Raw genomic sequence first — 27,861 nt, 5'->3', positions numbered from 1 at the left:
GATGTAATGCAATTATTTGAAGATACACCAGAGCAGCAGAACTTTTCTGTCTGAGACACTCCAAGATCTTCCTTCTTAGGCTTCTACAAAAATCAGATTTTCATTTGGCCAAGTTAAATTTAAAACTTCCTTCTGGAATAGTTTAGTTTGCAAATTGAGAGTTCAAGAAGAGCCAACCTGGGATCAGACCAAGACTTATCTGTTTCTGGTTCTACAGTGGCTAGCCAGCTCTTTAAAAAAAAAAGCCAGAAAGCCATGAATTCATCAAAACAACACGCAAAATATTTCTTTGAACATCGTGTTTTGGTGAAACTACTTCAGTAACAATAGCACACTTAGCAGTTTGTAGGAGATCACAATTAATCCTAGTGTTTTGACTGAGGCCCTCTGTCATAATTCAAGGCATGACTGGCCCTACCAGTGGATGACCCTTGCCTTAAGTAGCAGATATTGAGCGTTGTGAAACAGGAGAAAATTATTCCTCCTTGTTCTTGTATTTTGTTGCCTGGGAAGTGTTCTGTCTCTTGTTCTGAAATGCCTCCCATAGTTTTATGTATCACTTTCTACCTCTGTTTTGATAGGCGCAAAGAAACATTTCTTGCTTTATCTGGAGATTTAAATGTCTTGGGTTAGACCAGGGGGTATCAAACTCAAGGCCCGCAGCCTGGATCTGGGCCACAGTATGCTTAGATCTGGCCCGCGGGGCCACCCTGGAAACAGCAAAGGATCGGCCCGCTGTGCCTCTGCCTCCTGCAACCCTCTGCCAGCGAAAACAGAGCTCAGGGGAGCCGCATGTGGACCAAAACAAACTAAAAACAAAACAAAAGGAGAAATGTTTCCCCTTTTGCATTTGAGTTTGCAAGAAGGGACAGGAAAGGAGAAAGGAAAAGAGGAAAGACAAAGAAAAAGAAGGGAAGATGGGAAGAGAGCAAGGAAGGAAAGAGGGGAAGGAAAAAGAAAGGAGAATGAAGAGGGAAGGAAAAAGAAGGGAGGGAGGGAGGGAAGGAAGGAGATTATAATTAGAGTAAGGGAGGGTCTGAGGGAAGTCCTGCCTTAGCACTTGGCCACCACAGGAGCCCCCAACACGAGAGACGTCAAGCTGGCCATGCCCACCCTGGCCACACACACCCCGAGGTCAAAAACAACCCTCAAGAAATCGAGTTTGACACCCCTGGGTTAGACTAAGAGGAAGAAAAGATTCAATATTTTGTGGCATCTCTTAGGATGCATACTCAAGCAATGTTTTAAAAGACTGTGACTCTGATGTTTATCCCGTAACAGTTTTGTGTATGCTTGAATGGGTGTGGACTGGCTTCTGGCATGCTTTGAAGAGCAAGTCACTATTTCCTTATGGTGGAATCTTGCTTAACTGGCTGAATCAGCACCTTCATATTATATTATTAGCACAGCACTCAAACAGGTTTTGTATTGCTTAGAGTTGCCAGCTTTTCTTATGCAGATTCTGTGCTAAGATTCAGAATTACAGTCTTGTGGAACATCTGAGAACTCCTGTGCCTACTTGTAAGAGAAAGGAAGATTAATGCAAAATATTTTTTTACGGTGTAAAACTGATGATGCACGACAATTTTTTTTTAACCATCATTATTTTTCCATTTTGCTTTTCAAATGGAGAACTAAGTTCACTGAAATTACTATTAGTAAACCGCAGCATTTTTCAAATTGTAAAGCTTTATGTAAAAGGGTGACGACTCAAACATTGCTTACTGTAATGATCCAGCTAATGATCCTGAACCTTGTTTTTGTTTTTTGTTTTAATTTTTATTTATTTCTTTACAAACAAAGTATTTATTCACATACAGATCGCAATGGGAGCTTTACACAATATAAGGAAAGTTGGAATCTTGTTAGCAAGATACATTATGAGCATACACAAAAACCAAGCTATTTTCATTGGGTATATTGCATTCATGTAGAGGCTGGGGACAGTAGTTTATATAAGATTACAAAAGACAAGTTCATTCACTGAAATGGTGCATTAATCTCCTATTTAGGTTGAAGTTTCTGTCCCAAGTAATTATTTAATTCAATTGTCTATCACACGATTCCTCATATAGCATTAGAAGCTGTTAAATTCCTAAGCTAAGTTTTTAATGTCTATTATATGCTTTATTCATTAAACATGAAACTCAGTCAACTGAACATTTAAAAATGCATCACAAATACCATTGACTAGTGTTAATGGTTGATACAAGTTGCTGCCAGCATCCTAGGTATCAACCAAGTACCTTCTTAAGATGTACGACATTCCGAGTAGCGCAGTTTTTTGCAGTTCCGTTGGTGTTATTGCAGGAAGCTGCAATTTGTTGATGTATTTTATAAAATTCTTGGACATGGTACCAAATGCCCCGATGACAATGGGTATCGCTGTTACATGTTTCATCCATAATTGCGTATTATTGTTGTTGTTGTTGTTAATATAGTTCCCTCGCCAGCTTGGAGAATCTGAGATATTTCATCCCTCAACTCTGTCAGAATCCATCTATATCCACAAGTGAGGCAGGAGGTTTGGGAACATTCACAATCAAATGACCACAGCTCCATCCTCTGATGAAGAAAAGTGTGGTTCTTTTAAAAATAAAGGACAGTGTTCTCATTCTCTGCAGCTGCCTCTAGCTAAACTAGACTTTTCCAAAAAGCTGCAGGAGGTTGAGATTAACAAAATAGAGAAACTTTTCTTTTGTAAAATTACTATTTTGGTAGGAATGGGTAACCAGTCTAGCCATGAAATGGTGTTAAATTTTCTTTCTTTTCTACATGTTGCTAGCTCTGTCTGATTGTTTTTCAGTTTTGGAGAATATTGTGTCATTTCAGTGTTCTATTTTCATGGGTTATTTCATCTTTAGAAACTTCCTCATGTACCGGTCCTCATCCATCCATAATGTTGAACAATTCTTTAAAAAGATTCTGTTCCCCATGAGTCAGAATCTGTTAGTTTTTAAAAGAGTAAGATATATCTACATTTCTGTTTTTCAGCAGCTTTGATGAGGGATGTATGAGATGTTATGATGTTTTTGTACTAATATCGAAAACAATGTATATTCTTTCTTTCTTTTTTAGATATAAGTTGTTCCCAAATTGTGTCCCATCCTTTGGGTTCCGCCATCTTTTATCCCTCACGGATGAAATAGATAGATTTAATGAAGAAGTTCAGAAACAGAAAGTTTCCCGCAACAGAGATGCTCCGGAGGGTGGCTTAGATGCAATCTTGCAAGCTGCTGTGTGCGAAGTAAGTAATTTGGGCCTCTGTGGGAATAATAATTGAAAGCAATTTTGCATGGCATGCTGATTGCCAGCACTATTAACAATGGAAAATGATACATGGACATGGTTTTGTTTTAGAAATTGGTGCAAGAATTCTTATTATACTGTAAGTACATCTTACTAAGGAACAGATGCACTAGGTTGCTTTTCCATGTCATTTTAGTTGTACAGTATGAGGAAACATCTTTTTTCCTCTGTATTGCTGGTTTCCCTTCTTAATATCCCTCTGTATTTGAAATACAATTGTTTTTACCCATCCCATCTTGCAGGAGGGACATGCTCCAAGTGCTGCCAGCTAAGGAATAATGGCAGCATTATTCAGGGCCTGAATAATATTCTGGCAGGGCCTGAAAGAAGGAATTTTTCTGCCATGGCACCCACCCTATGGAAGATAATTCTATCTGAGATTAGGGTGGATCCAACCATACTGGCCTTTAGTAAAGCCCTAAAAATTTGGTTTGGGGCTTGGGGCGCTAGGAGTGTGATACAAACCATGTCTTAGCTTTGTCATTTATGAAGCTCTGCTCCTACATTTTTATTTTTTATCTCATACTAGCTGATGACCCAGCGCTGCCCAGGTATGTTTTCATCCTAATCCCCCCCACCTCCTGCGCCTGTGTGCATGACTCCCATGGGGTATTTTTTTCCAGAGAGTAAGTCATCTGTGTACCAAGTTTGGTTGAAATTGCTCGAGGCATTCCAGAGTTATGCTGGAACACACACATACAGGCACATGCACACACCCACACCCTGAGGGGTGTTAGGGGTATGTTACCCCCACAGTATTTTTTTCCAGAGAGTAAGTCAACTGTGTCCCAAATTTGGTTGAAATTGCTTGAACTGTTCCAGAGTTATGCTGGAACACACACACACACACACACACACACACACACACACACACACACACCAGAGGTATGTTACCCCCACAGTATTTGTTTCCAGAGAGGAAATCATCTGTGTACCAAGTCTGGTTGAAATTGCTTGAGCCATTCCAGAGTTATGCTGGATCGTATATATATATATATATACATACATAGATCCTTTCTATATATATAGATTAAGATTATGAATTATATTCTTTTTATCTATTCCATTGTATGCTGCCTAGAGGCACTTATGTGAGTTGCGCAGCTACATCAATCAATAGCAATAGCATTAGCAATAGCACTTAGACTTATATACTGCTTCACAGTGCTTTCCAGCCCTCTCTAAGCGGTTTACAGAGTCAGCATATTGCTCCCAACAACAATCTGGGTCCTCATTTTACCCACCTCAGAAGGATGGAAAGCGGAGTCAACCTGAGCCTGGTGAGATTTGAACTGCCAAATTGCAGGCAGCCGGCAGTCAGCAGAAGTACCTGCAGTACTGCACTCTAACCACTGCAACACCACAGCTCATCAATCAAATGAATAAGTGAAAGAAAAGCAAAATGCACCGGGTACCAGTTATTCTTCGTGCCTCTTTCTTCAAACAGTGGTTGCGTTTTGCACAAAGGTTTTGATAAAATGGGCATTCTTTTTGCCTTTGCATTTTGCTGAGCTATGTAGCAATGGGACTTAATTGTGAAGGACCTGTTGGGTGTCTTTGACTGTGCTTTTGTTTCTACTGCCTGCTCTCCCTTCATGTTTTTTTTTTTTTTAAACTTCTGCACTGACAAAAACAGAGTCTGCTTCTGAAATGCTCAGGAACAGTTGTCTCTTGTTAGCTGGCTCGGCAGAGATTCCTTGGCTGGCAAAATGACCGTTAGGATTTAAACTGCTGCTTGTGAAATCAAATGATAATATATCTATCACTTTTTTGGAAATGATTTTTTTAGGAGAAACTAAAGACTAAACTGTGTTTTCGCACTTTCTACTAATAATATTTTTCATGCCTCTTTTTGATATTCTCTTCATATTTTATCGCTCTCCAGAAAATTGCCAAGTATAGATATAAAATACTCAGTTTTTGTTCCAGAGCTGGGTGGGATCAGTAATAGTTTAACATCTACTGCGGTTTCAGTCTGCGAGTGGCCAATGAAAATATAGGCTGAGCATTTATTTCCCGTATGTTCAGCCCATATTAACTTCAAAATAAACATTTTGGCTCTGAAACAACAGCCCTCTTTAAAAATGCTGGCCAATAGTTATCCCAGACTGTTTTGTTCTATTCCAGAGTAGGAACCTTGGTTCACCGATTGTTGCTGAACTACAGTTCCCAGCCTTCTTTATTTCTCCCCATCTTAGCTGAAGTGCTGAGAGGTGTAGCTTAACAACATTTGGAGAGACATTATTCTCTATCCTGGGTTAACACAATACTGTTGGCTAATTCTTGCACACCATGTTTCACTTTTTTTCTGTCAGTCTCACATCCATTGTGGCATTTTGTTTGATGAACATTCTGTAGTTTATTTAGAAGAGACATTTGGCTGTTTAAAAAAAATGCTGGGCTCTACTAATACAGGATAAAAATCCCACCATGGATTATTCCCACTGTGCAGGCATTGGGCATGCTGCTCTGATCATGTCTAAGACAGGGGTTTCCAAACTTGGCAGCTTTAGGACTTGTGGACTTCAACTCTCAGAATTCCTCATTTTGGCTGGGGTATTCTGGGAGTTGAAGTCCACAAGTCTTAAAGTTGCTAAATTGGGAGACCGTGGTGTAAGAGAAAAAGATTTCACGATTTCACTGAATTGAACTGTTGAAATATAATCGACCTCTTTTGTAGCAATGCTATGCTGGGCACCATTAGATTGAGCTATTGGTCCTTTCAAAAATGTTTCAAAATTACCATACTTTTGAATTTACCATACTTTTTGGAGTATAAGATGCACTCTCCCCCCCCAAAAGAGGGTGGAAATGTTGGTGCATCTTATACACCGAATACAGCCATTTTTGGCCTCCCAAAACCCCGCCCCGCATGTCCCATTTTTGCCAAAAACAGGCCTAGTTTTCACAAAAACAGGATGTGCAGAGGGGTTGGGAGGCTTGCAGAATGCTCCTGGGGGTTGGGGAGGGCAAAAACGCAACATGTGAGGGGTTTGGGAGGCCAAAAACACATTGCGTTTTTGCCCTCCCCAGCCCACAGGAGCACTCTGCAGGCCTCCCAAACCCTCTGCACGTCCCATTTTTGTGAAAAATGGGCCTGTTTTTCACAAAAACAGGATGCACAGAGGGTTTGGGAGGCCTGCAGAGTGCTCCTGATGGCTGGGGAGGGCAAAAACTTTTTTTTTTCTTGTTTTCTTCTTCGAAATCCTGGTGCATCTTATACTCCAGTGTGTCTTATAGTCCGAAAAATACGGTACTTGTTTGGTACTATCCCTTTTTATTTCAGTGCAGATTTTCTCATTGCACAATTTAAAGACTTCAATATATAATCTATTTGATCTCGCTGTGGAGGAGGAGGGGGTTCTCTAGTTACATTCCCTTTTCTGCCCAGGTTTTTAAAGAGTGTGACAGAACTTCTATTTCTTACCTTGACTTTCATGCAGAAAGAGATTGGGTGGCGGAAGGAGGCTTCGCACTTGCTAGTCTTCACTACTGACGATGTCCCACACATCGCACTGGATGGAAAGCTGGGTGGTTTGGTGCAACCACATGATGGGCTGTGTCACTTGAATGAGGCCAACGAATACACAGCATCCAATCAGCTGGTGAGAATGCACAGCTGGATATTCTTTCTTTTCCCCTTTTACTAAGATGTTTCAGAATTGCGGTTTACTTCTGTATGCATTTGTCCATTGCTGAGCTTGGACACATATTCAAGACCCAAAATATGTTTCCGTCTACCTAGTTATACTCTCTAAAATGTAGTGCTGTTTTTTAAAAAAAATGGGTAAGAAAATTGTCTTGGATTGCTATTTTAAATATCTGAATTTCACAAAAACTCTTCAGTCCTTATGGACATAATAGAAATGCATGGTGCACGCTGGATTCCTGTATTTCCTACAATACTATTTTTCCCCCCAGTGTTGGAAAGGATATTATGATACTCTGAACAATGCTTATTATTTTATGATTAATGCAAATTAATATGCCTGCTTTAGATGCAAAATCACATTTCTAATCTTGACTGATCTCAGAAAAGCTAAGTGAAGTTAAGGCCGCTCAGTGCTTGGATGAAAGACTACTAGGAGATCCATGGTTATAATTAGACCAATGTTTCTCAGTCTCAGCAATATTAGGATGTGTGGACTTGAATTCCCAGAATTCCCCAGCCAGCAGTGTGGGTAAATCTGGCTAGTTACCCAAAATCAAGCTTGACTGAGAGGGATTTTGATTTCTAAATTAACACGGTTTAATTATGCATTACCTTATATCAGCCTCAGTTATCTCAAATCCTGATGATGATATAAATATTCTCATTGACAAATTAGTAATAATAATATCAAAGGACAAATAGCTCCCGATGAAACATCAACAGAGAGTGCTTCAGCTTTCCGAATGAAACACTGCTTTGTTTTCCATAACCGTGGCCTTCTTTCTATAGGCCAAGCAAAATGCCAACTCAAACTTATTTTTTGGCCCTTTAATGAGCCTGTAATGTGCCCCTCCTTCCCTGCTGAAAAGCTTTTCTGACTGGTTGTCTTATGACAGCCGCCCGGAGCGCTTGAACAGAACCATCCTTTGTTTCCCAAGTAAACAAAACAAATATACATCTTGGTTGACCATTGCTGTAATTAATATACTAGCCTGGAAATGCAATGAAAAGCTGGTGCCCAAAATGTATGGCAGTCCAGGCTTAGGAGAACATCAGTTTGCTTTCCGAAGAAAGGTAGGGATAAACTTTTCTGAAAAATTGTTAGGGAAACGTCAGCATGTAGTGAATTATAGTTATTTAGCGGTTGATCTCTCCCTAAAGAGCTATATTCTTATGTACACTGAAATGCTTTTGTCCTCCACAATGTGGAACACCTTCTACCAACTTGGGTTTATATGTCCCCATCTGAATAAAGATGGCCTAGCTTTAATGGTCTATGCCCAAATACCATGTTTTATAGATTCTGCTAACATTCCTGCAATTCTATGTAAATCTGCTTTTAGAAGAAAATTCAGCTTGGGAATTTTTGTTAATAAAAAATTAGGCAGCAAGACTAGATTATCAAGAACAGTGATTATCATGTCATTGTTCATTGCCAAATGCAATTCAAAGTATGGTGTTACTGTAATATATAAACTCTTTCCTCATTTAGCACCACAATACTTGGAATGTCTGTTCCCAAATATTCCAGCCAAACTCTTGCATGTTGCAGTTTGTTCGTTCATTCATTCATTCATTCATTCATTCATTTCCATGGTTTATTACTATTATTTTTTATAAACAACTCAAGGTGGGGAACATACCTAATGCTTCTTCTTCCTCCTATTTTCTCCACAACAACCTCTTGAGGTGAGTTAGGCTGAAAGGGAGTGACTGGCCCAATATTGTAAGCACAAATTACGATATCCTATCTACTTTGACAGGTGATAAATAGAAGTATATTTGTAACCTATTCCAACAGTCCTATGAAGTCCCATAATTTCACAGGTGATGATGGATCCTTTTCTTTGCTGATAGAAGAGAACATATTTTGTTCTCACATTCATAGTTGAGTTCAGGCATTTGGCAAATGATTACAGAATAATTCTACAACCGAAAAGAATTCTTGATTGCATACCATGGAAGACTTTTCAGTTCTATTCATAAGTAAATCTCATTCAGTTCAATGTAATAAAGATAATCTACAGATTTGTGGGCTAAAAGCTGCATAATAAATAATGTTACATTATCATAATCTTACTTTCCTTTCCTTTCCCCTTTTAGGATTATCCTTCACTTGCACTTCTTGGAGAAAAATTAGCTGAGAACAACATTCATGTAATTTTTGCAGTGACCAAAAACCACTATATGCTTTATAAGGTAAATGCTAAATCAATCAATGTCTTGTTTAGAACATTTGTCAAAGTGCCAGAATTTTTTTTCTTGAAAGTATGAAAAGGCTAGTTTATGAGAGGAATAGCAGCTTTGAATTAAAAAGCATTTGAGATGCTTTTTGGATTTTGTTATGATTGGATTTTACAATCAGAAATTTAACTGCTTGTATAGCTCCTTCTTTTCCTATTTGACTCTTTTATTAATTTCAGTCTGAAGCTTTCCTTCAAAGAACTTAAGTTTTCTAAAGCAAATGGACAAATATTGATCACAATAGCACCAAAAATAGCTTTGGATTTAATCCTGTATAACTCAATCTGCTATTACTTAATTATATTACATGAAAGTTAATGTCTGCAAAGTAATTTCTCAGTGGCATTATTCCCTTTTATTACCCATTCTTCTCATCACAATTAACATGAAAAAGACTGAAAGAACTATTAAAATGGATGAACTTTTGAGCACTTGGAGGTTTTTTTTGGTTCAGATTTCAATTTTCTTGTATGCTCTGTTTTAAAAAGAATCTCACGGCCCTAATTCCTGGAACAACAGTAGAGATTTTGTATCAAGACTCCCGAAATATCATCCAGCTTATAGTCAAAGCCTACAATGTAAGTTTCAAACTTTTTAATTCAACTGTAAATGATCAATGTAACACATACTTAGAAAGATTATATTTCATTTTTTACCATTTGTGTACTCTTCATTTGATTTATTTTTCAAACTTGATTTGTGGGATTAAACTTGAGTGTGTGTGTGTGTGACATCACATATTGCTTTTGAGAGAGAGTGGAGTTAATCAGCCTTCTGCATAGGTTATATGTTATATTTCTTTTATTTGTTCTTGTCAATTACACACTTCATGGGATTCTTTTAATCTCCTGCTTTTTTAGATTCAGTCTTCCAAACCTGATAGTATTTTCTCATCATAACTCAAGTCATAAGTATCCGAATATAACCAGTGGTAGATTTTTTTTTCCTGAACAAAATTCTAGAAAACTCTTATGCATTTTCCCTTGCGTATCTTTTCTCTTAAATTCTCAGTTGAAATATTACCAGGCTTCAAGTTATATTAGAGTGTACAGTTGCCCAGTATTCACATATAAAATCATTTATGGCTACCCAGATCCCAAAGATCCAAGTGAGATGTTTACATTATTTAAAATATAGAATCATAAATATCCCAAGTGAAATATTAAAGAATTTAAACATAAATAAATTATTGAGCTCTATTTTTTTTTCTTTGATTTTTGCCTGGTGCTTGCTTAGAATACTGACTAAATGTGTTCTAGTATTATTTTATATCATTGTACATAGACTCTAGACTTTTTGAAATGGCTTTCATTGCCATGAGAGTCAAAAGACCTGGCATTTTTGTAAATTAGCCCATGGGAGTTACCTTAGTTCAATAATTGTGACCCTATATATACCTTCCAATTTCGTCCAACTAAAGGTTACAAACAAACGGACATGAAAGTTTTCGTGGAATATAGAACTTAGATTCATTCAAAGCAGGGTGGATTTGATTTAAATCGAGTCGATTTAAATCATGATTTAAATCACTGGTAAAAAGACTTGATTTAAATCAACTTGATTTAAATCATAATTTTTAAAGAGCAACTGTCATCTCTGCTACTCTTTTGACCCGCTGTTGACTCACCGATAGTCCCAGTGTTGCAGAATATACAGCCTTGTGTTACATAACTAAGCTCCATTTCATGCTGAATAAACTAAATTATTTATGTATCTTAAATAGAAAACTATCTTACGATAGATTTTTACCCCAAAAGTTTTTTATTAAAATAAATTCAATAAAAATCAAAAAAATCTGATTTAAATAAAAAAATCCGATTTAAATAAAAAAAATCCGATTTAAATAAAAAAAATCCGATTTTTTTTATTTTTTTAAAAAAATCATTGATTTTTATCCACCCTGATTCAAAGTCTGTAATCTAATGACCACATGTACATCAAAAAGCAATCTATGCTTTTAGTAAACTTCCATGCTACATAACAACATACTGTGAGGCTGTAGTTGGCACCAGACTGGGTTTTTAAATTCTCAACTTGTTAAGAGATACCAACCAGGTTATCTCTGTGTTTGCCTTCCTTTAAGTATATGTGTATGCAATAATTACAGGAAGGTTCCCACAATTCTACCTTGATTAGTTTAATTATATTTATTGTAAAAGTCCAATTTGGCATAAACTGGTTTGGGTGCCAATCATATCCACAAACAGCAGTTTTCAACCAGGTAGAAATTAATCTGAAAATGTTATTATGACAATTTTTTGAATTAGCAGCTAGGTTCTAATAATGAAGAAAGACTAAAGAATTTGAGAATGTCATCCAGATGGTAAGAGACATCGACAGTCTCTAGACAACAAGAGGCCATGAAAAAAAAACCCACTTATAATTCCTACTACTACTGATTCTCTCTATTTTGTATGCAATTCCTCTAGACAGACCATTTGTTTCTTCATACTTCACACATTCTTCATTAACTTGGAGTTGCTCATTCTTGGCTGTGCCCCCCATTCAGTTTTCCTAAGAAAATATTAGTGTATCTCTTTGCTGTTCAACAAAACAATTCCCAGTTCATTCGATAATACAAAGTTTTTATGATTTCGTCCAGCCTTTCACTTGTTCAAGAGATAGTTAAGGTTGGGCCTTCTCAAACCTTGTGTGTTCTTAACATTGTGTGGTGCTGCTAAATCAACTGTTTGAATAGTTTATTTTGGAAGGACTAAAATCAGAAAACAGTGATGACAAATAACACTATTCCTTTTGTGGTGGTAATAGCTTGTACCTGTTCCATTAATTGTGTTTATCACAGTCATGATGCTTTGAATATTTTTTTTTAAAAATTGATGATAGGGGTACCATTTTATGACATTAGGGAGTGCTGAATATATATTGGAATAACCTACTACAGTAGCAGTGGTAATTGCATAGTGAGGTTTGAATTTTTACTGCCTGCTCATTGCTTGTTTTGTTTTGGAATGCTTTCTCTATATTGTTTTAAGACAGATAAGTGTTATGCCAGAAAGTTTATTACTTCCTTTCCATTCATGAATGCCAGAATAGCAGTACTGAGTTTTCATACAGTTAACATCTAAAGCTCTGCAGCTGTTATGGCTTGGGAAGTGAAAGTTATCTCATCTTGATAGAGCAACAGCAGTAACAGCAATAAGATCAACATATGTATTATAGATAATGACCAATAAAGAAAGTAACATTTTCAGTCCAATAGAATTAGAATATGGTTCCCAGATCTAAATGGCTAATGTCCCAGAATAATTCCGTGGTGTTGGGAAGCTCCAAGCCAGGCAGGGAAGAGGGGTCAAGCAGGGAACTAGCCTTGAATCCTTGCATAGCTGCTTTAGTCATACTTTATTATACATCACTCAGAGTCCCTCTTTAAGGGAGATGGGCAATTCAGAAATGGGAAACAAACACACAAATGAATGCCTGGCAGCCATCCCTCCCTCCAGTTCCATGGAACTTTATCTCTTCCTAATAGAAGGCAAGCAGTCTGAGGTGATTTTTATACTGTAGGTACAATACAGTAGTCAACTTGAACCTTTCATGTGTGAATCTGGTTGCTTGCTTGCACCTGATACATGGGTAATGCTATGAAAGGTTACAAGAGAGTCCAGAAAAAAAAATATTGGATCATACTTCCCAGCTTCTATCAAGATGCCTGCCTTCAATGATTTCTGCTACAGAGCCATGTCTATATGTAGTAGATTCAAATAATTACATTATGCAAGAAACCTTGAATTGATTTGCTGATGTGCATTTTGGGACTTTATTCAGGAAAGGAGCACTGGCAAAGAGGGAGAGAGAATAAATTAATTGATTGGTTTATTATATTTCCCCTTTAATAGCTTCCTGTAAACCACAAACATATGGCCCTACCATTAATAAGAATTAATTTATTAATTTATATTAATTAGCCAATATCATTCTGGCGGCTTTTATTAGCCAAATAGTTGGCTTCACCTTTCCAAATAATTTGTCCCTATTTTCCAATTGTCTATAAAAACAGGACAATGAGCTGCACTTCCAAATCACTTAAAATGCAGAGACCAAGTTGATTTGGCTACAAGCAATTTGCCCTTAGAATTTTAATTGCTTGAAATTACATTGAAAGATATACTGATGAAATGACAGCAGAGAGGAACTGTTTCTTCATTGTCATGGAATAAACCACTGTATCTATGTTTGAGTTCTTCTTGTTTTCCAGCATTAATCTAGCCATTTTTTCTAGCATTTTCTTGAGCCAAACATCTCAGATATCTGGATTCTGTGTGATTGAATATAATTTATATAAACAATTGGGTCTATCATCTGGATCATATCTTTACAGTCTGCAGAACAAGCAGGGTTCTGACAGCATTCACAGCTTTATTTGATACTGTAGATCATGGGTGTCAAACTCGTCATGTCTCATTGCCGTGACATTTCACAACATTTTTCCCATTTGCGGAGCTGGGGTGGGCATGGCCTGCGTGTGACGCATCTGGCCTGCGGGCTGCCAATTTGACATCCCTGCTTAGACAGTCCCCCAGAATAATGGAGGATTCTCTGAGATTCTTTAGTCTGCAAGAACAGACAATTTTAGCAGATCTTTATCATAATAGATGTATTCAATTTATTTTGATTAAGCTTGTGTAGAAGTTATGTGGAGGAGATGCTTCATAGCTGCATAATATTGAAAATAGAACTTGTATGCTCTAAATTTTATGAAAATTATGTTAAACGTTGCAACTTTCCCTGGTATATTGATATGGTGCCTTCATGAAGAAAAAAAGTGGTTAATATTTTCATACTGAGGAAACTTCTGAATAGCTGGAAACTATATTCTGTTCCCAAAATAAATTCTCAGAAAACAGCTCATCTGTTTTAATTAGAAAAAGAGAAAAAGCTTCTTTGTTAATTTGCAATGTTTATATGCTTTTACTTAATCATGAATAAGTACTAGAAATCCAGACAGCTTTATGTTCACAAAATGATAGATGCGCTTTAAAAATCAGTTCAATTAATTAATCTTTCTTTTTTAGAGTATTAGATCAAAAGTAGAGTTAACTGTCTGGGATAGTCCGGATGACATTAACCTGGCTTTCACAGCCACATGTCAAGATGGTTCATCATATCCAGGAGTCAGGAAGTGTGGAGATCTTCAGATAGGAGACACGGTGAGTTTGCTATACCTCCATTTTTCAATTTGGGAAAGATTGGGTATTTTCAGTGATCTTTCCTTTAGAGAAGAAGCTGGCCATTGTAACGTTATTTTACAATAATTCAGTGGTGGTGGTGGTGAGGAATCTCGTGTCAATTGTAATTTTTTTGATGGTCTTTTTCTCTTTGACTTTTTGATACATATTTTTTTTTTCTCTGTTCGATGGGGAAATTATTCCCCTGATGTTTTCTAAGGTTGTCTCAAGATCTCAAGGAATTGCAGGTGGGGGTTACTGGTTCAAGCCAGCCTGGGCCACATTGTTTAGCATTGTAGTAGTATTGCAAATAGGAGGAATCTTCTCTACTCTCTAGTTATGGGGGCTGATTCTGTGCTCTTTTTCTAAATCAGGGAATGGCGTGGTTGGTATTATTTGTAGCAGAATGTGCTGCAAGTGCCATCTGTATGTTGCCATTTGGCATGGGGAAATAGAGCAGGCTGCAGTCCAGAAAAGCACAGAATCACAAGGGCTCCAAAAGAACAATGAGATCTCCCCTGCCCCCATCTTTTTCAAACAAAGCCCATTTTGAGAAAGGCCCAGAAACAGGCTTTTGAATAAACTTGGGGCAATGCTTATCCCGACATGCATACAGTACTTTCTTTTCAATTGCTAGAACCTGTTTCTTCATTCTATTGGACAAGGACAGGTTATAGCAGTAAATGGTGGGTTTTTTTAAACCAAGCTTCTCACTTACTTATTTTTTTTTAGCAACAGTTCTGCATTCTCCAGGCAGCTTGCAAATTTGTATTCGTGTAGAAAAAAAATGAAAAGGCAGCACTTATTTGTAGTTTAAGCCAGGGGTCTTTACTTCTCTAAATAGTATTGAGCTAAATACTGTTAAGTAGAATGATCCATTTAACAATTACAAAACTAAGCAGCTACTCACTTATAAAAGACCAAATGTATTTTCCTTCTATCTCAGTTAATAAAATATTCTAAAAGTCTGAGGCATTTCCTTTAATGCCATCCCAGTCCCATGCATATCTATGCAGAAATAAATTCACTGATTTGGATTTATTGACAGTGGAATGGCACTGAATATATAGGATCGTGAATTAGTTTTTGTTTTGAAGAAAACATTCTAAATAACTCTTTACAGAATATGGACATTTTAAAAAATACATTTTTAAGTTAAACACATCCCTTAGCATGGAGACTTCTATATTCATGTGTGTGTGTGTGTGTGTGTGTGTGTGTGTGTGTGTGTGTGTGTGTGTGTAGATAGATATATAGATATAGTGTATAGATAGATATATAGATATAGTGTATACCTTGCACTGTTAACCAGAATTATGGGTGCTTACAATTATGCTAATAATGCCTTTGATACTATCTACACATAAGTAACTTTTCAGGTTTCTGATGCCTTTTCACTCTTACTTCTTACTATTCCTATTTAGGTTTCCTTTGAGATATCAGTAGAGGCTCGGACATGCCCAGCTGAGAGCATCTCACACACCTTCACTATCAAACCAGATTGGTTTCGGGACACTGTAGAGGTGACCGTTTCTTACAACTGCACGTGTGGATGTAGCAAACAGATAGAGCACAACAGCAGTAAATGTAGTGGAAATGGCACCCATGTGTGCGGATTATGTGACTGTAACCCAGGCCATGTAGGAGCCAAGTGTGAATGCGAGGAAGGAGAGAGTGGGGCCACGTACCATAACATGTGCCGAGAAACTGAAGGGAAACGTATCTGCAGTGGCCGTGGGGAGTGCTCCTGTCATCGCTGTGTGTGTTACAGAAGTGAATTTGGCAGGATCTATGGGCTCTTTTGTGAGTGTGATGACTTCTCCTGTCCAAGATATAAAGGCATTCTTTGCTCAGGTATGTGTTAGATTGTTTCAGAGTTCATTTGGGTAAGTGGAGGGGGGGACGTACCTAAGTTATTGTTTTTATTTGCTTGCTTGCTTGCTTGCTAATGCTGCTGCAATTCAAAATGACTTTGAGCATCCTATACTTCATAGTGTAGCGTAACATGGCATGGCATAGCAACAGGACTAAAATAGATACCATAAAAACACCTTGATTACAATCATAGTAATCACACACAATTATTAGGAATCACTTGGGGATGTGTCATCCAGTGCAATCCAGCTGTACAAGTCCTTTCCAAAGCCCCTCTAGGAAGACACTAGAAAGGGATAGAGATACCCCTCCAGGAGTAAGTAGGCTGTTATAGAGTATGGGAGTCAGCTATAGGGAAGAGTAATCCTCAAGGTCCATAATGGTACCATTCCCTATGGATTGGGACCTACAACAAGCCTTCCCGACCAGATCTTACCAAATGGGCATGGCAGTCTCAAAGATTCATGGATCCTAAGCTATAAAAGATCTTATAAGATCACCTTGAATTGTATTGGAAGCCTCCTTCTCTCAGTGGGAGGTGTTACAAATCAAGGTGATTTCCTTATTTCTTGAGCCATTGCATTTTGGACCATTTCTGAATGGTCTTCAAGGGCAGCCCCCCCCCCCCCAAAAAAAAAATTCATTGTACTAATTTAGTTGATTTATTGATCACCACTCAATGAATCTTATCAAAGTTGCTAGTTTGGCATAAGAGTAAAAAATTAAGACTTTACATTTGTGTTATCCTTTCTCTTAATATCTATATTAAATATATATTCATTTGGGAGCCACACAACGGGGGATTGTTTCCTAAAGTTATAAATTACTGCAATTTTACATTATTACATTGGTACATACAGTATATTGTCATCAAGTGGAATAACACTTAAATTTAATGTTCACTACATCAAATACGTGTAATATTTTCCAGCTAGAGAGAAAATTATCATTAATCAAGGAGAAATTCGATGTTTTTTTTCTTCCCTGGAATTTATTTATTTATTTATTTATTTATTGGTTCGATTTATATGCCGCCCTTCTCCGGAGACTCAGGGCGGCTTACAATGTTGTAAGCTAGAGCCTTCATACTTTTGTATATACCTGCTTAGTAGGGCTTTCGGCCCCCCTAAGCGGTGTTCTTTTTATACAAAGTCAGCTTATTGCCTCCACAATCCGGGTCCTCATTTTACCTACCTCAAAAGGACGGAAGGCTGAGTCAACCTTGAGCCTGGTGAGATTTGAACTTGCAGTAATTGCAGGCAGCTGGTGCTACTTAACAGCACTTTAGTCTGCTGCGCCACCAAGGCTCTTCCTAAATAATAGTAATAATTAATACCTAGTAGGTAATGAGATTAAGATAAATGAAAGTGAAAGAGGAACCCCCAAAATAATATGAGGGAGAATGCTGTATACAATTGTTTTGCTTGCCTGAGGTTATAGTCTTAGATTGGCTTTATATGCAAGAAGAAAATGCAAACTGCAGATTTTATGAGTTTGCTTTCCTTTGGCAATGACACTTGTTTGTGTGAAACTCATGGAAATATTTCGCAGAGGATGTTGTGTCTACAGTTCTAGGACATGAAAATTCCCAGAAATGATGGATATGAAAAGGGACAGATTTGGAAGGGCTTCTATGAATTCCACTAAGATATAGTGGCCTGATTCCTCCTTGTCTGCAAGGCTGTTTGGACTTTATTCAATCTTGCTGACTGTTAAGGTCAGAGAACAAACTATCATACAGGAAAGGGGACTTATACACAGTTTTTATGAACTATACAAAAATAGATTTATATCATCAGCTGAGACTGAGTCATGCTGGACACACATGATTCCTGTAAAGACACTGTTTAAAGTTTAAATGAAGAAAAAAAAAGATTTGAAAATTACAGCAATGGCTGCAGAGAAAACTGAGAGGAAATGCAAAATCATTCCTCGATGACTCAGCTTCCCCCCCCCCTTCCGCCCTCATTCAGAAGGCCATATGGAATGATAACCTTTGTTTATAGTGAGAGCTTAGATGTATTTTCAAGAATTCCTGCTGAGGAGGTTGGGAAAGAAGGAGAGAGACATAGAACAGAAAAGTTCAAACAGTAGCCCTTAAAGCATGCGTGTCCAATATTGGCAGCTTTAAGACATACTGTAGCTTGCTGGGGAATTCTGGGAGTTAATGTCCACAACAGTGGTTGGTTGCCCCTGGTTCCATCCGGTTTTATAGAATCAGTAGTAAAAACGATGGGAGGCTCTGCCCACCCGCCACGACGTCATGATGGGTGATCCGCGCGCGCGCTCCCGTTGTGAACCGGTAGTAAAGGTAAGTAGAACCCACCCCTGGTCCAAAAGTCTTATAGTTGCCAAAGTTGGACATGGACACCTCTGCTTTAAAGGCTTCATAAATAATTATGTGGTGAGCCTCTTCCTAACAGGTAGAAAAGAAAGAACTTGTTTCAGTTCCAGCAACCCTAGCATAAGAAACACTTATTCGTATCACATATCTCTGGCAAACCCCATAAAAAGTGACCTGTTGAATATGAGAAAGACTGTACATGAATAGATGCTCCTAAATCACCAAAGCCTTGTTTGATAGGAAGGCTCACCATTTGTTGCTTTGTTGCTTTGTTGCTTTGTTTCATTCCTTGAAAGCTTGGCTTGCTCTCACCACCCTCTATTCTCAAATAAACATGGAAATAATATAGCATACTTTAAACTAGAATGGGGAAAGGAGAAATAAATTGTCAAAGTAGGGAAAGGAATGAAACAACAGTTCTTCACTTATTAGACTGTCATTTAAAGCCAACTTCTTCAACTAAGCTTCTCCAAAGTAGTTGGATAAGAAGGTTTCACCATACCCAGCCATCATAGGACATCTAGAGAGCTACAGGTTGGGAATCCTTCCTTTTGCTATGTTTCTCCTTTTATTTATTTTATTTTTTACAAATGATGCAGATGAAGCTGATCAAATCCACTTAGTTTTAGAAGCATAAAATCTGGCTCTGGTTACATTTGATGGCATCCAAACACAGGAAAACAAGAATTCCATGAGGAAAATGCAGATGGTTTGTAAAAGCAATCAGTGACAGTGAAGCAGTAGAATAATTAGACACAATGAAGAGAACGTGGTCATGAGTGTATTGTTCTGCACAAAATAATATTAATAATAAAACAATAAAGAAGTTCCCCTCAGTACTCGATGGTAGAAGCTTCTTGTCAGGAGGTTTGGACTGTAAATTGTACAGTATTGTTTAAGGGTGGCTTTTTTGTTATTTTTGTTTTTTGCTTTGGGGGAAAATATGTTTTATAGTTTGATGACTTGGCTATCTGGAAACATTCCCAGAGTGATTCAGTGGAACTTCAAATGCCATGCAAGACAACATGAGATCTTGTGGTTTATAGAAGAAACCAGTCTACATGGGTAGAATAAATCCTCCAACACATGGCATATTCAGTTATGCGAATAAAGTAAGAATATTCATAGACTCAGTAGAAAAAGTGAAGATCATTAGTGGAGCAACAAAAATGGGAGAAGTTGAACCATTTTACGCATTGCCAAATTTAGCATTTGAAGGGAGTACTGGATGCTATAGAACTCTACTACCAGTGCCATTACAAAATAAAGATGATGATGATGATGATGATGATGATGATGATGATGATGATGATGATATCCAAAAAGTCATGGGAACATAAAGTGGAAAAAGATATAGAAAATGAGAAGGTGAAGATCTTGTGGGATCTTCGAATACAGACGGATCGTCACTTGGAACACAACACACCAGATATTACAGTTGTTGAAAACCAAATCGTACAATTTATTGACATTGCGGTACCAGGAGATGCCAGAGTCGAAGAAAAAGAATTGGAAAAAATCACGAAATATCACGACCTAGCCATCAAAACTACACGATTATGGATGAAACATGTAACAGTGACACCCATTGTCATCAGGGCACTTGGTACTATGTCCAAAAATTTTATAAGATACATCAACAAATTGCAGCTTCCTGCAATAACACCAGCGGAACTGCAAAAAAAACTGCACTACTTGGAACATCATACATCTTAAGAAGGTACTTGGTTGATATCTAGGATTCTGGCAGCAACCCATATCAACCATTAGCACCAGTCAATGGTATTTGTGATGCATTTTTGAATATTCAGTTGACTGAGTTTCATGTTTAATGAATGATGTAAATAATAATAATAATAATAATAATAATAATAATAATAATAATAATAATAATAATAATAATAATAATATCCACTGTTAGCAAATTTTACCCATATCTTATACTGCATGGAATTCTGTAGGTATTATGTCAACATAAATTAATCTTACCTATATAACAGACCACAAATTACAGGTACGAAATACACAGATTAAATTTAGTAAATTAAAAAGTACCTGTGTCAGCAAGAATTGACCTGGAACACTTACAGTCAAAGTATATGCCTTTATAAGGAATGAATTAAATTACGCAGAAGAGAACCTGAGAAATTGTAAGAAGAGATTAGGAATATTTTGAAAAGTGAGCAAGAAAGAATAGTCTCATAATTTCATAGAGGAGAAGATCCAGTGGTTTGCAGAAAATAATACCACAAATAAAGGCAGAAAATGAAAGCACTGTGCAACAAAAAATGCACGATGAACACCAGTTTGTAATTTGAAACAAGAGGGCAATAGGAAAGATGGCTTAATCAAGAAGATCCACAGAGGAAAATAACGACAATGAAAATGAGAGACCTTTTTAAGAAGTTCAAAGAAACCACAGGGGGGAAAAATTACAGTTAAACTTGGATTTTGTTTTTGGCCATTCAATCATGTCCAATTTGGAGATTGCCTGGGCAAGTCACTGCAGTTTTCTTGGCAATGTTTTCCAGAAGTGGTTTGGCTTGCCTCCTTCCTAGGGCTGAGAAAGAGTGTCTGGCCCAAGGTTACCTTCCTGGCTTCATGTCTAAGGTGGGACTAGAACTCACACTCACCTGCTTTCTAACCAGATACTTAACTAACTACACCAAGCTGGCTCTGAAGCTTGGAATACTCAGGAATAATCCCAGAAGAGACGTAATAAACACAAAAGATGAGGTATGACAGCAATAAACCAGCTATCAGATAGGAAAGCATCAGGTAAAAATGAAGTAAACCTTAAACAGTATAAAGTTGCTGGAGATAAGATAAAGCGTCAACACATAGTGAACAAAACAGTACAGTCTAGAGACTGAAAAAAAATCAGTCTGTAGAGATGTCAGGGAATGTGCAATCTACCATCCTATTTCAATCATTTCTCCCTCCCTCCCCCCTCCCTCTTTCTCTTTCTTTCTCTCTCCCCCCTTCCACCCCATAGCCCCAGCTAAACACAAAACCAGATAGCTATGGAGAATGTAAACAGGAGGGTTAGCTTTGCTTTATTATTATTATTTATACTGCATTGTGGCCTTTGATCATATTGATTATCTTGGAATGTGGAATATATTAAAAGTTCATAAGCACACAAAAACACCTGATCAATGTTTGGAAGAACCAGCACAATGAACAAGAATCTACAATGAAAATCGAATTGATCCAGAATGATTCAGAATAGGAAAATGAGTGAAATAAGGGTGCATGTTTTCCTCCTGGACAACAAATATAACAACAGCAGAATTGGAAGTGATGATAGATGGAATCAAAATATGATGCTGAAGTAACATCAGTTGGACACACATAGCCAGCATCATGTAGTCTGTAGTAAAGAAACCTACAAGAGCACATTCAGAAAGTAAAATAGAAAATGAAAAATCCATGTAAATATTAAATATTAACAAGGTTAAAGGTAATATCCTTGTTGTCCTGTGGTTAACAATGAAGAATACAAGGTGGTAAACTTTGTTTTCTTAAATTCAAAATGAGTAGAAAAGAACTAAAGAAGATATTAGTTACAACGAGATTCATTGTAGGAAGAAAGGCAATGATAGATTTAGGCACCATCATGCAATATATTTCAATGACAGCGAAGATTAGAGTGATTAGAGTACTTTTTTTTTTGTCATAATGTATGGTTGGGAATCCTGGACACTGAGAAAGACTGAGAAGGTGCCTTCAGAGTATAGATCTAGAGTTGGTTACAAAGAATGCTGTAGATTGCAAGAGGAACCCAATAATCATGGACCAAAGAAGCACTGACTCCTATCTTGAAGGGGATGGTGAGCAAGCAGAAACTGCCATACTTTGGTATGCAATGCCAGTGGATGATAGACTATTACAAATGACAAGTAGGAAAGGAAGATAATGGATAAATTGGTTGAATGGAATCAAAGACAAGCACCTCTATTTGTCCATGCAGCCATCAGGAAATGTGTCTGACTCAGTGGCACTTAATTAAAAAATCCAATTCTGAACATTTTGTTCAACTATAGAAATCAGTTAAATTGAGTGTTGTGGTGGCCTAGTGGTGAAGATACTCGCTTCTCACTCAGAAGGTTGTGAGTTCAATCCTAAATAGTGGCAGATGTTTCTCTCCTAGGATGCAAAGAGAAAATATCTGCTGTGAACTCCATGTAGCCGTCAGGAAGGACATCTGCCCAGTATATACTCAGCTCCATTCAGTTACCCCTATCCTACCCCAAATAGGGACTACAGAGTTGTAAAAAGGGAGTTTTATATAAATCAGTTAAATTACCTGCTGAATTGATTCTGTGGTTTGATAATAATTCTCGGTAAATTTGTTCTTGCATAGGTCCATTTCTGAATCAAGGAAAACAGGTAGTGGTTTTAAGTCCCTGTCTTGATCTATGAACTGCTTCATCTCAAGTTTTCCAGCGATGCTATAAGAATAGGGGGAAATATCTAACTATTTTTATTGGCTTCTTAGAAAAATAATCTCTTCGTAAAGATCTATATTGCGAACGTATCTAGATATTACCAATTCTCTCTTATGTTTGGGGATATTTCTAACTCATGACACTTCTGGCAAACGATGCTTTCTGTGGACCTATTTAAAAACTGTGAGCAAAAGTGAGTAGTGTTAGTCTGTTTTAACATAATTCCACTTCAGGGGTCCCGAAAAAGGGTTAGGCATGGTGTGTTTCTATTCATATTGTGAAGGGGGTTAACATCATGAAATATGAGAAGGTTTAGACCTCTCAGTTATAATGAGCATTGACATAAACAGCAGGAAGTGGCGTCCTCTTTTTGGTTTTTACTTATAGCAAGAAGGCTTTTATTGTATGCATTAGATTGAAGGGATACTACCATGCTTGGAATCTCAATATTGTTGGGTTATGGCTTTTTAAAAAAAATTTTAGAATGTGCTGTGTGTGTGTGTGTTGAGATTGTCAGTGTGATTTGGCTCTTGGGTTCTTGCAAACAATTTGTTAGCATCCCAATCCAGCAAATCTCTCTTGCTCATTCCAGGTTGCTCACTCCCATATCTCCCTGTCTTCCTCAGGATGAAGAACAGAGTTCTGTCTGGAGTTATCTCTGCCCTAAAGCAGCCTGTTAAAGCTCTCTTTAAAGCCAATTAATAAAACACTGAAAAAAAACCAGCCTAATTCTATGATGCTGATAAATTCCCAGTCTCTTGACTTCAAGTTTTATTTTTCTTTCTTTTTTCCCCTTGTCTCTTTTCTTTTGCATATCTTCCCTGCCCCCTCCCCTCATGCTTAATAAAAAAAATATATTAAAGTTACTATGCACCCCTTTGGGATCCTCCTTCTTCCCTCAGTGTAGAAACCTCCTGCTTTCTCCCTTCTCATATTTTCCTGCCCAGCAAGACATCATGTTGATGGATATCATGCCCATGAAGCTCCAGTAACACTGAGGGCATGTCTGATTTCAACAGATCTGGGCTATGTAAAATTCAGAATTTTCCACTCTATGGAAACTTGGGAACGTTTTCCCTCAAAACAAGCACAATATTTATATCAAACAGAAAATGCAGCTTGTATCTCATTTCCATATCTATCAAACTGGCATATATAATAAAGAGCTTTGACCCTTGTATACCTATAAATTTAAGGCATGTTTTTATATTGTCATGGTTGAAGCTGATAAATCTTTTCCTAATTAATACTGCATTGTACACAAGTTTCACTGGCCAAAGGGCTCTCAATAGATTTATTCTGTTTTGCTGTAGAATAAAATAAAAAAATCACCAAATTAACATTTTCTGTAGTATTACCATAACTTTTCAGAAACCTTTACTTTAAACTCACTGTTTAAAAAATGTGTTAAAATATGCTGGATGCTTTCTAAGCTAATACAATAATGTTTACTCTTCATCGTAGGTCTGTTTGTAAAGAGTGATAAAAATAGCAGAGAAGTATTTCCCCATTTGTTGTGTGGGAAGGGATCTAACTGAAGCTAGCGTGAATATAGCAGGAAGAATTAAATCTTTGAAAGATATTTTTTTTTAAAAAAAGAAAAAGGTACCAAAGCAGCATCCAGGAAACAAAGGGCTCATTTACAAAGGGGAAGCAACTGTCTAGCATCTGGATGAATCTGTCAACATCACGCATGAGTTGTATATATATATACAGAATCTTTTAAATGACTGGTCTTGTGTGTATCAACTCCCAAACTCTTTATCTGTGGATAATTAGAAAGCCATCTGTGAAAATGATAATAGGATGCAGGAATGGCAGCACATACATAGCCAGATCATTTTTGGCAACCCTTGGAATTGCCCTAGATTTAATCTTCAATGTTTGGAAGCAAATGAGGAAATGCAGCAGCCCTGTTAGGGCAGAACTTTTTTTAAAAAAATAACAAACAAAATGGACATGTTAAATTTGCATCAGGCTTTGCTTATTTGTTTTTAAAATCCAATTTCCCCAAAAGATAGTCAACTGCACATTTTCCCTTCAAATCTTTGGGTGGTCACGGTTCTGTTTAATTTATTTTAATATGGCTGGTCCCAAATAGGTTGTTTGCCCTGATGAGTACTTCAGTCTAGAAATGTAGGAGAAGAAGAGGCAGAGCCTGAGGGCAGAGTCAAGAGAGGAATCAGCCTGGAATCATTGCATTCCTACAAGCGGTCCGCATCCAGCCCCTCTTGAATTCTGTTAACTTTTACCTAGCGCCAATTTAGTGCTGACTGTCAGTTCAACTAGATTCTTGTGTATAGACATGAGCAATAAATCAGCTTAACTGGAAGTTAAGCATGGTCCTGATTCTTTGTGCCTGACAAGAAATATTATTTAAGCACATTGAAATATATCTCTTGAACATCAAAATATTTGAGATCCAATCCCAAGACAAAAAAAAAATTCCTTCCCAGGAAAATAGTGACACAATTGATCCTGCAGCTGTTTCTTTGATGAGGCTCCAGAAGGAGATGGCAATTACAGTGCAAGCGCAGAGAGATAGGGAGGCATCCTCTGCTTCATTTCATGATGTGTCAACTTTTCAAGGTAGTTCAGACAGGATACAAAACCATGAGTACTAACACAACCTTTATTGTAAAATTGCAGTAATAGAATCTTCAAGTCTTGCAAACCCCCACCCCTGCCTTTACTTTGCAGGAACTAGGGAGGATCTCTTTTGAGACTTGTTTCCTTGACCCCATCCCTCCCTCTTTTGGACTCAGATTTTATTTATTATATTGTTGTCTCAGCTGTGGCTCTTCTTCCTGTCTTCCAAGGTTATTCTCTCAGCTCATTGCGTGATGCTTCCAATTTATTCATCTACTTTGGGTTATTTAAATCCAGTCAGCTAATGCACGGCATGCAGCTTGCCAGGCAATTGAATTAATTCTTGAGTTATATAAGGCAACAAAAATTTATCACTTCACTTCCTACCGCCCATCACTTTTGCCTTCCCACAGATATGCTGACTTCTTACAAGAATATCAGCATCATTCTTAATCCCATTCTCATGTGCAAATTTATGAAATTAAGAAACATTGGATATATGATGAACATTCAGATTAAGCAGAAAGATAACCCAGGATGATTCTCTGTGCTTTGTTGGCTGATTTCTCCTTATTGTTTTGGGCAACGTATGACTTCTACTGGTAAATCCAAGGCATAAGAATTTGGAACTCTGTGCCGAGGTTGTACAGCTCTCCGAAGAAAAGTGAGCAACATATGGCCTCCAGATGTTTGTTGGCTATTGTCCCTGAGCATTGGCTAGACCAGCCAGGCTGATGGGTGAGCCCAGCAATCTTTGGAAAGCTACCTGGTCCCTCCCAGCATTAACCTCTTTTCTGATTTCTCCTGGAACAGGGGAAAAAAGCAAATGAAATATTGATGGTGGTTGAGCAGTAAGTATGAGAAAGTGACATTTTCTGCTAGATATCGTAGCATCCTTTCTCTTAATTTTGCAGACAAAGTGACAGTTACAGTTACAAACTCTTTGTAAGGATCATGTGCAGTTATACTACGTTTGAAGTAAATGACTCTTCCCTGGGACTACATTACTTAGCCAAATGTCAAAAGCTGATATTCTGAGTCTCTTAGCTGTGCCTTCTACTGGCACCTCTGATTGTTCAGTAGATCTCAGTGTTACTCCAAGGAGTACTAAACTCTGTCTTCCTATGCAAACAACTTGGCTGTTGTTGACTTATCCGATTACAGATCCAAGAATGTGCCAGTGAGAGATGGGAAAATGACATTCTTAAGACCCTGGTGTTTGCAAGGGCTGATGACCATCTTCTCGTTCCAACTTCTCTTTCAACCCTGTTTTGCATAAGCAGACTAGATTTTAATACTTAAAATTACCACAGGACCAGCCATTTATCTGTTTATGTAATGGCTACCGTGCTCCGAAACTTTGAGTGGATTGGAGCAGTCTATTCTAGAAGACCCAGCAGGCTTGTTTCCTTTACAGAAAAAAGAAAAAAAAAACACACTCTTAATAAATAAATGATCACCAGTTCTTTGGCCTTCTCTGCCTATAAGGATTTCTGCAATCCTGATGCAGTAGTATTGGCACACTCACGTGTTCCAGTTTGACAAGGCGCAGTCAGGCTCATCGTACAATGTGTGCAAAGTATGGATAATTCTGTGAGCAAGTTATAATTGAACAAAGAAATGGGTGAATAAACTTTTCACTATTTCTTCTGGGTCAAACCTATATAACCAAGGGCCCCTTTGTTTCTGTTTTTGTATTTTTCCATTGTATTGTTTATGCTGGAGATGGAAAATAATGAAGTGGAAGAGTGCGTAGGTGTTGATGCGAGGGAGGGAACTGAGAAAAATGTGGGTTTCTTTTTCCAGTTAATGATTTTTTAAAAAATTGTTCTCCCATATGCTTATTCTAAAACCTTTGAATTCCCTCCAGAGATGATGAAAGAAGAGGGCAAATACATTGATACTTTTGTGCTCCTTTATAACAGTTTAAATGGGTTGTTAACTCAAGTACAGCAATATTTGAGATCAATGACCCTTTAATATGAGATGAAGTAGAATGAAAAAGATGGGTTTATATGCTGGATTGAGATTGAAGCACGCCTTGTTGAATTCAATTGACATGGTGAAATGAGAAGAGGAATGCCTCCAGATAATCTGATGTTTAAACATGAATATAATAAGTAATTCTTCAATTGCACTTCTATTGTGAAGTATTGCAATTAAGGCTAAAATAGAAACTAAGAAATAGACATTGCAGAATACTTTTAACAT

At 37.5% G+C, this 27,861-nt stretch overlaps 1 protein-coding gene across 1 annotated transcript in view; it reads left to right on the top strand.

The window, feature by feature from the left end:
* ITGB5 (integrin subunit beta 5) overlaps window positions 1-27,861 on the top strand; it is an 81,589-nt gene that overhangs the window by 31,146 nt on the left and 22,582 nt on the right. The window contains exons 5-10 of the mRNA XM_060687917.2: window positions 3,079-3,247; window positions 6,753-6,914; window positions 9,065-9,160; window positions 9,694-9,783; window positions 14,239-14,373; window positions 15,816-16,245. Of these exons, the coding sequence (XP_060543900.2) occupies window positions 3,079-3,247; window positions 6,753-6,914; window positions 9,065-9,160; window positions 9,694-9,783; window positions 14,239-14,373; window positions 15,816-16,245 (1,082 nt within the window). The remainder of the gene's footprint in view (window positions 1-3,078; window positions 3,248-6,752; window positions 6,915-9,064; window positions 9,161-9,693; window positions 9,784-14,238; window positions 14,374-15,815; window positions 16,246-27,861) is intronic.

Source organism: Pantherophis guttatus, chromosome 1, assembly GCF_059756535.1.
Source record: "Pantherophis guttatus breed Tessera chromosome 1, ASM5975653v1, whole genome shotgun sequence".
NCBI lineage: Eukaryota > Metazoa > Chordata > Lepidosauria > Squamata > Colubridae > Pantherophis > Pantherophis guttatus.
This window is presented reverse-complemented; position numbering and strand designations above follow the sequence as displayed.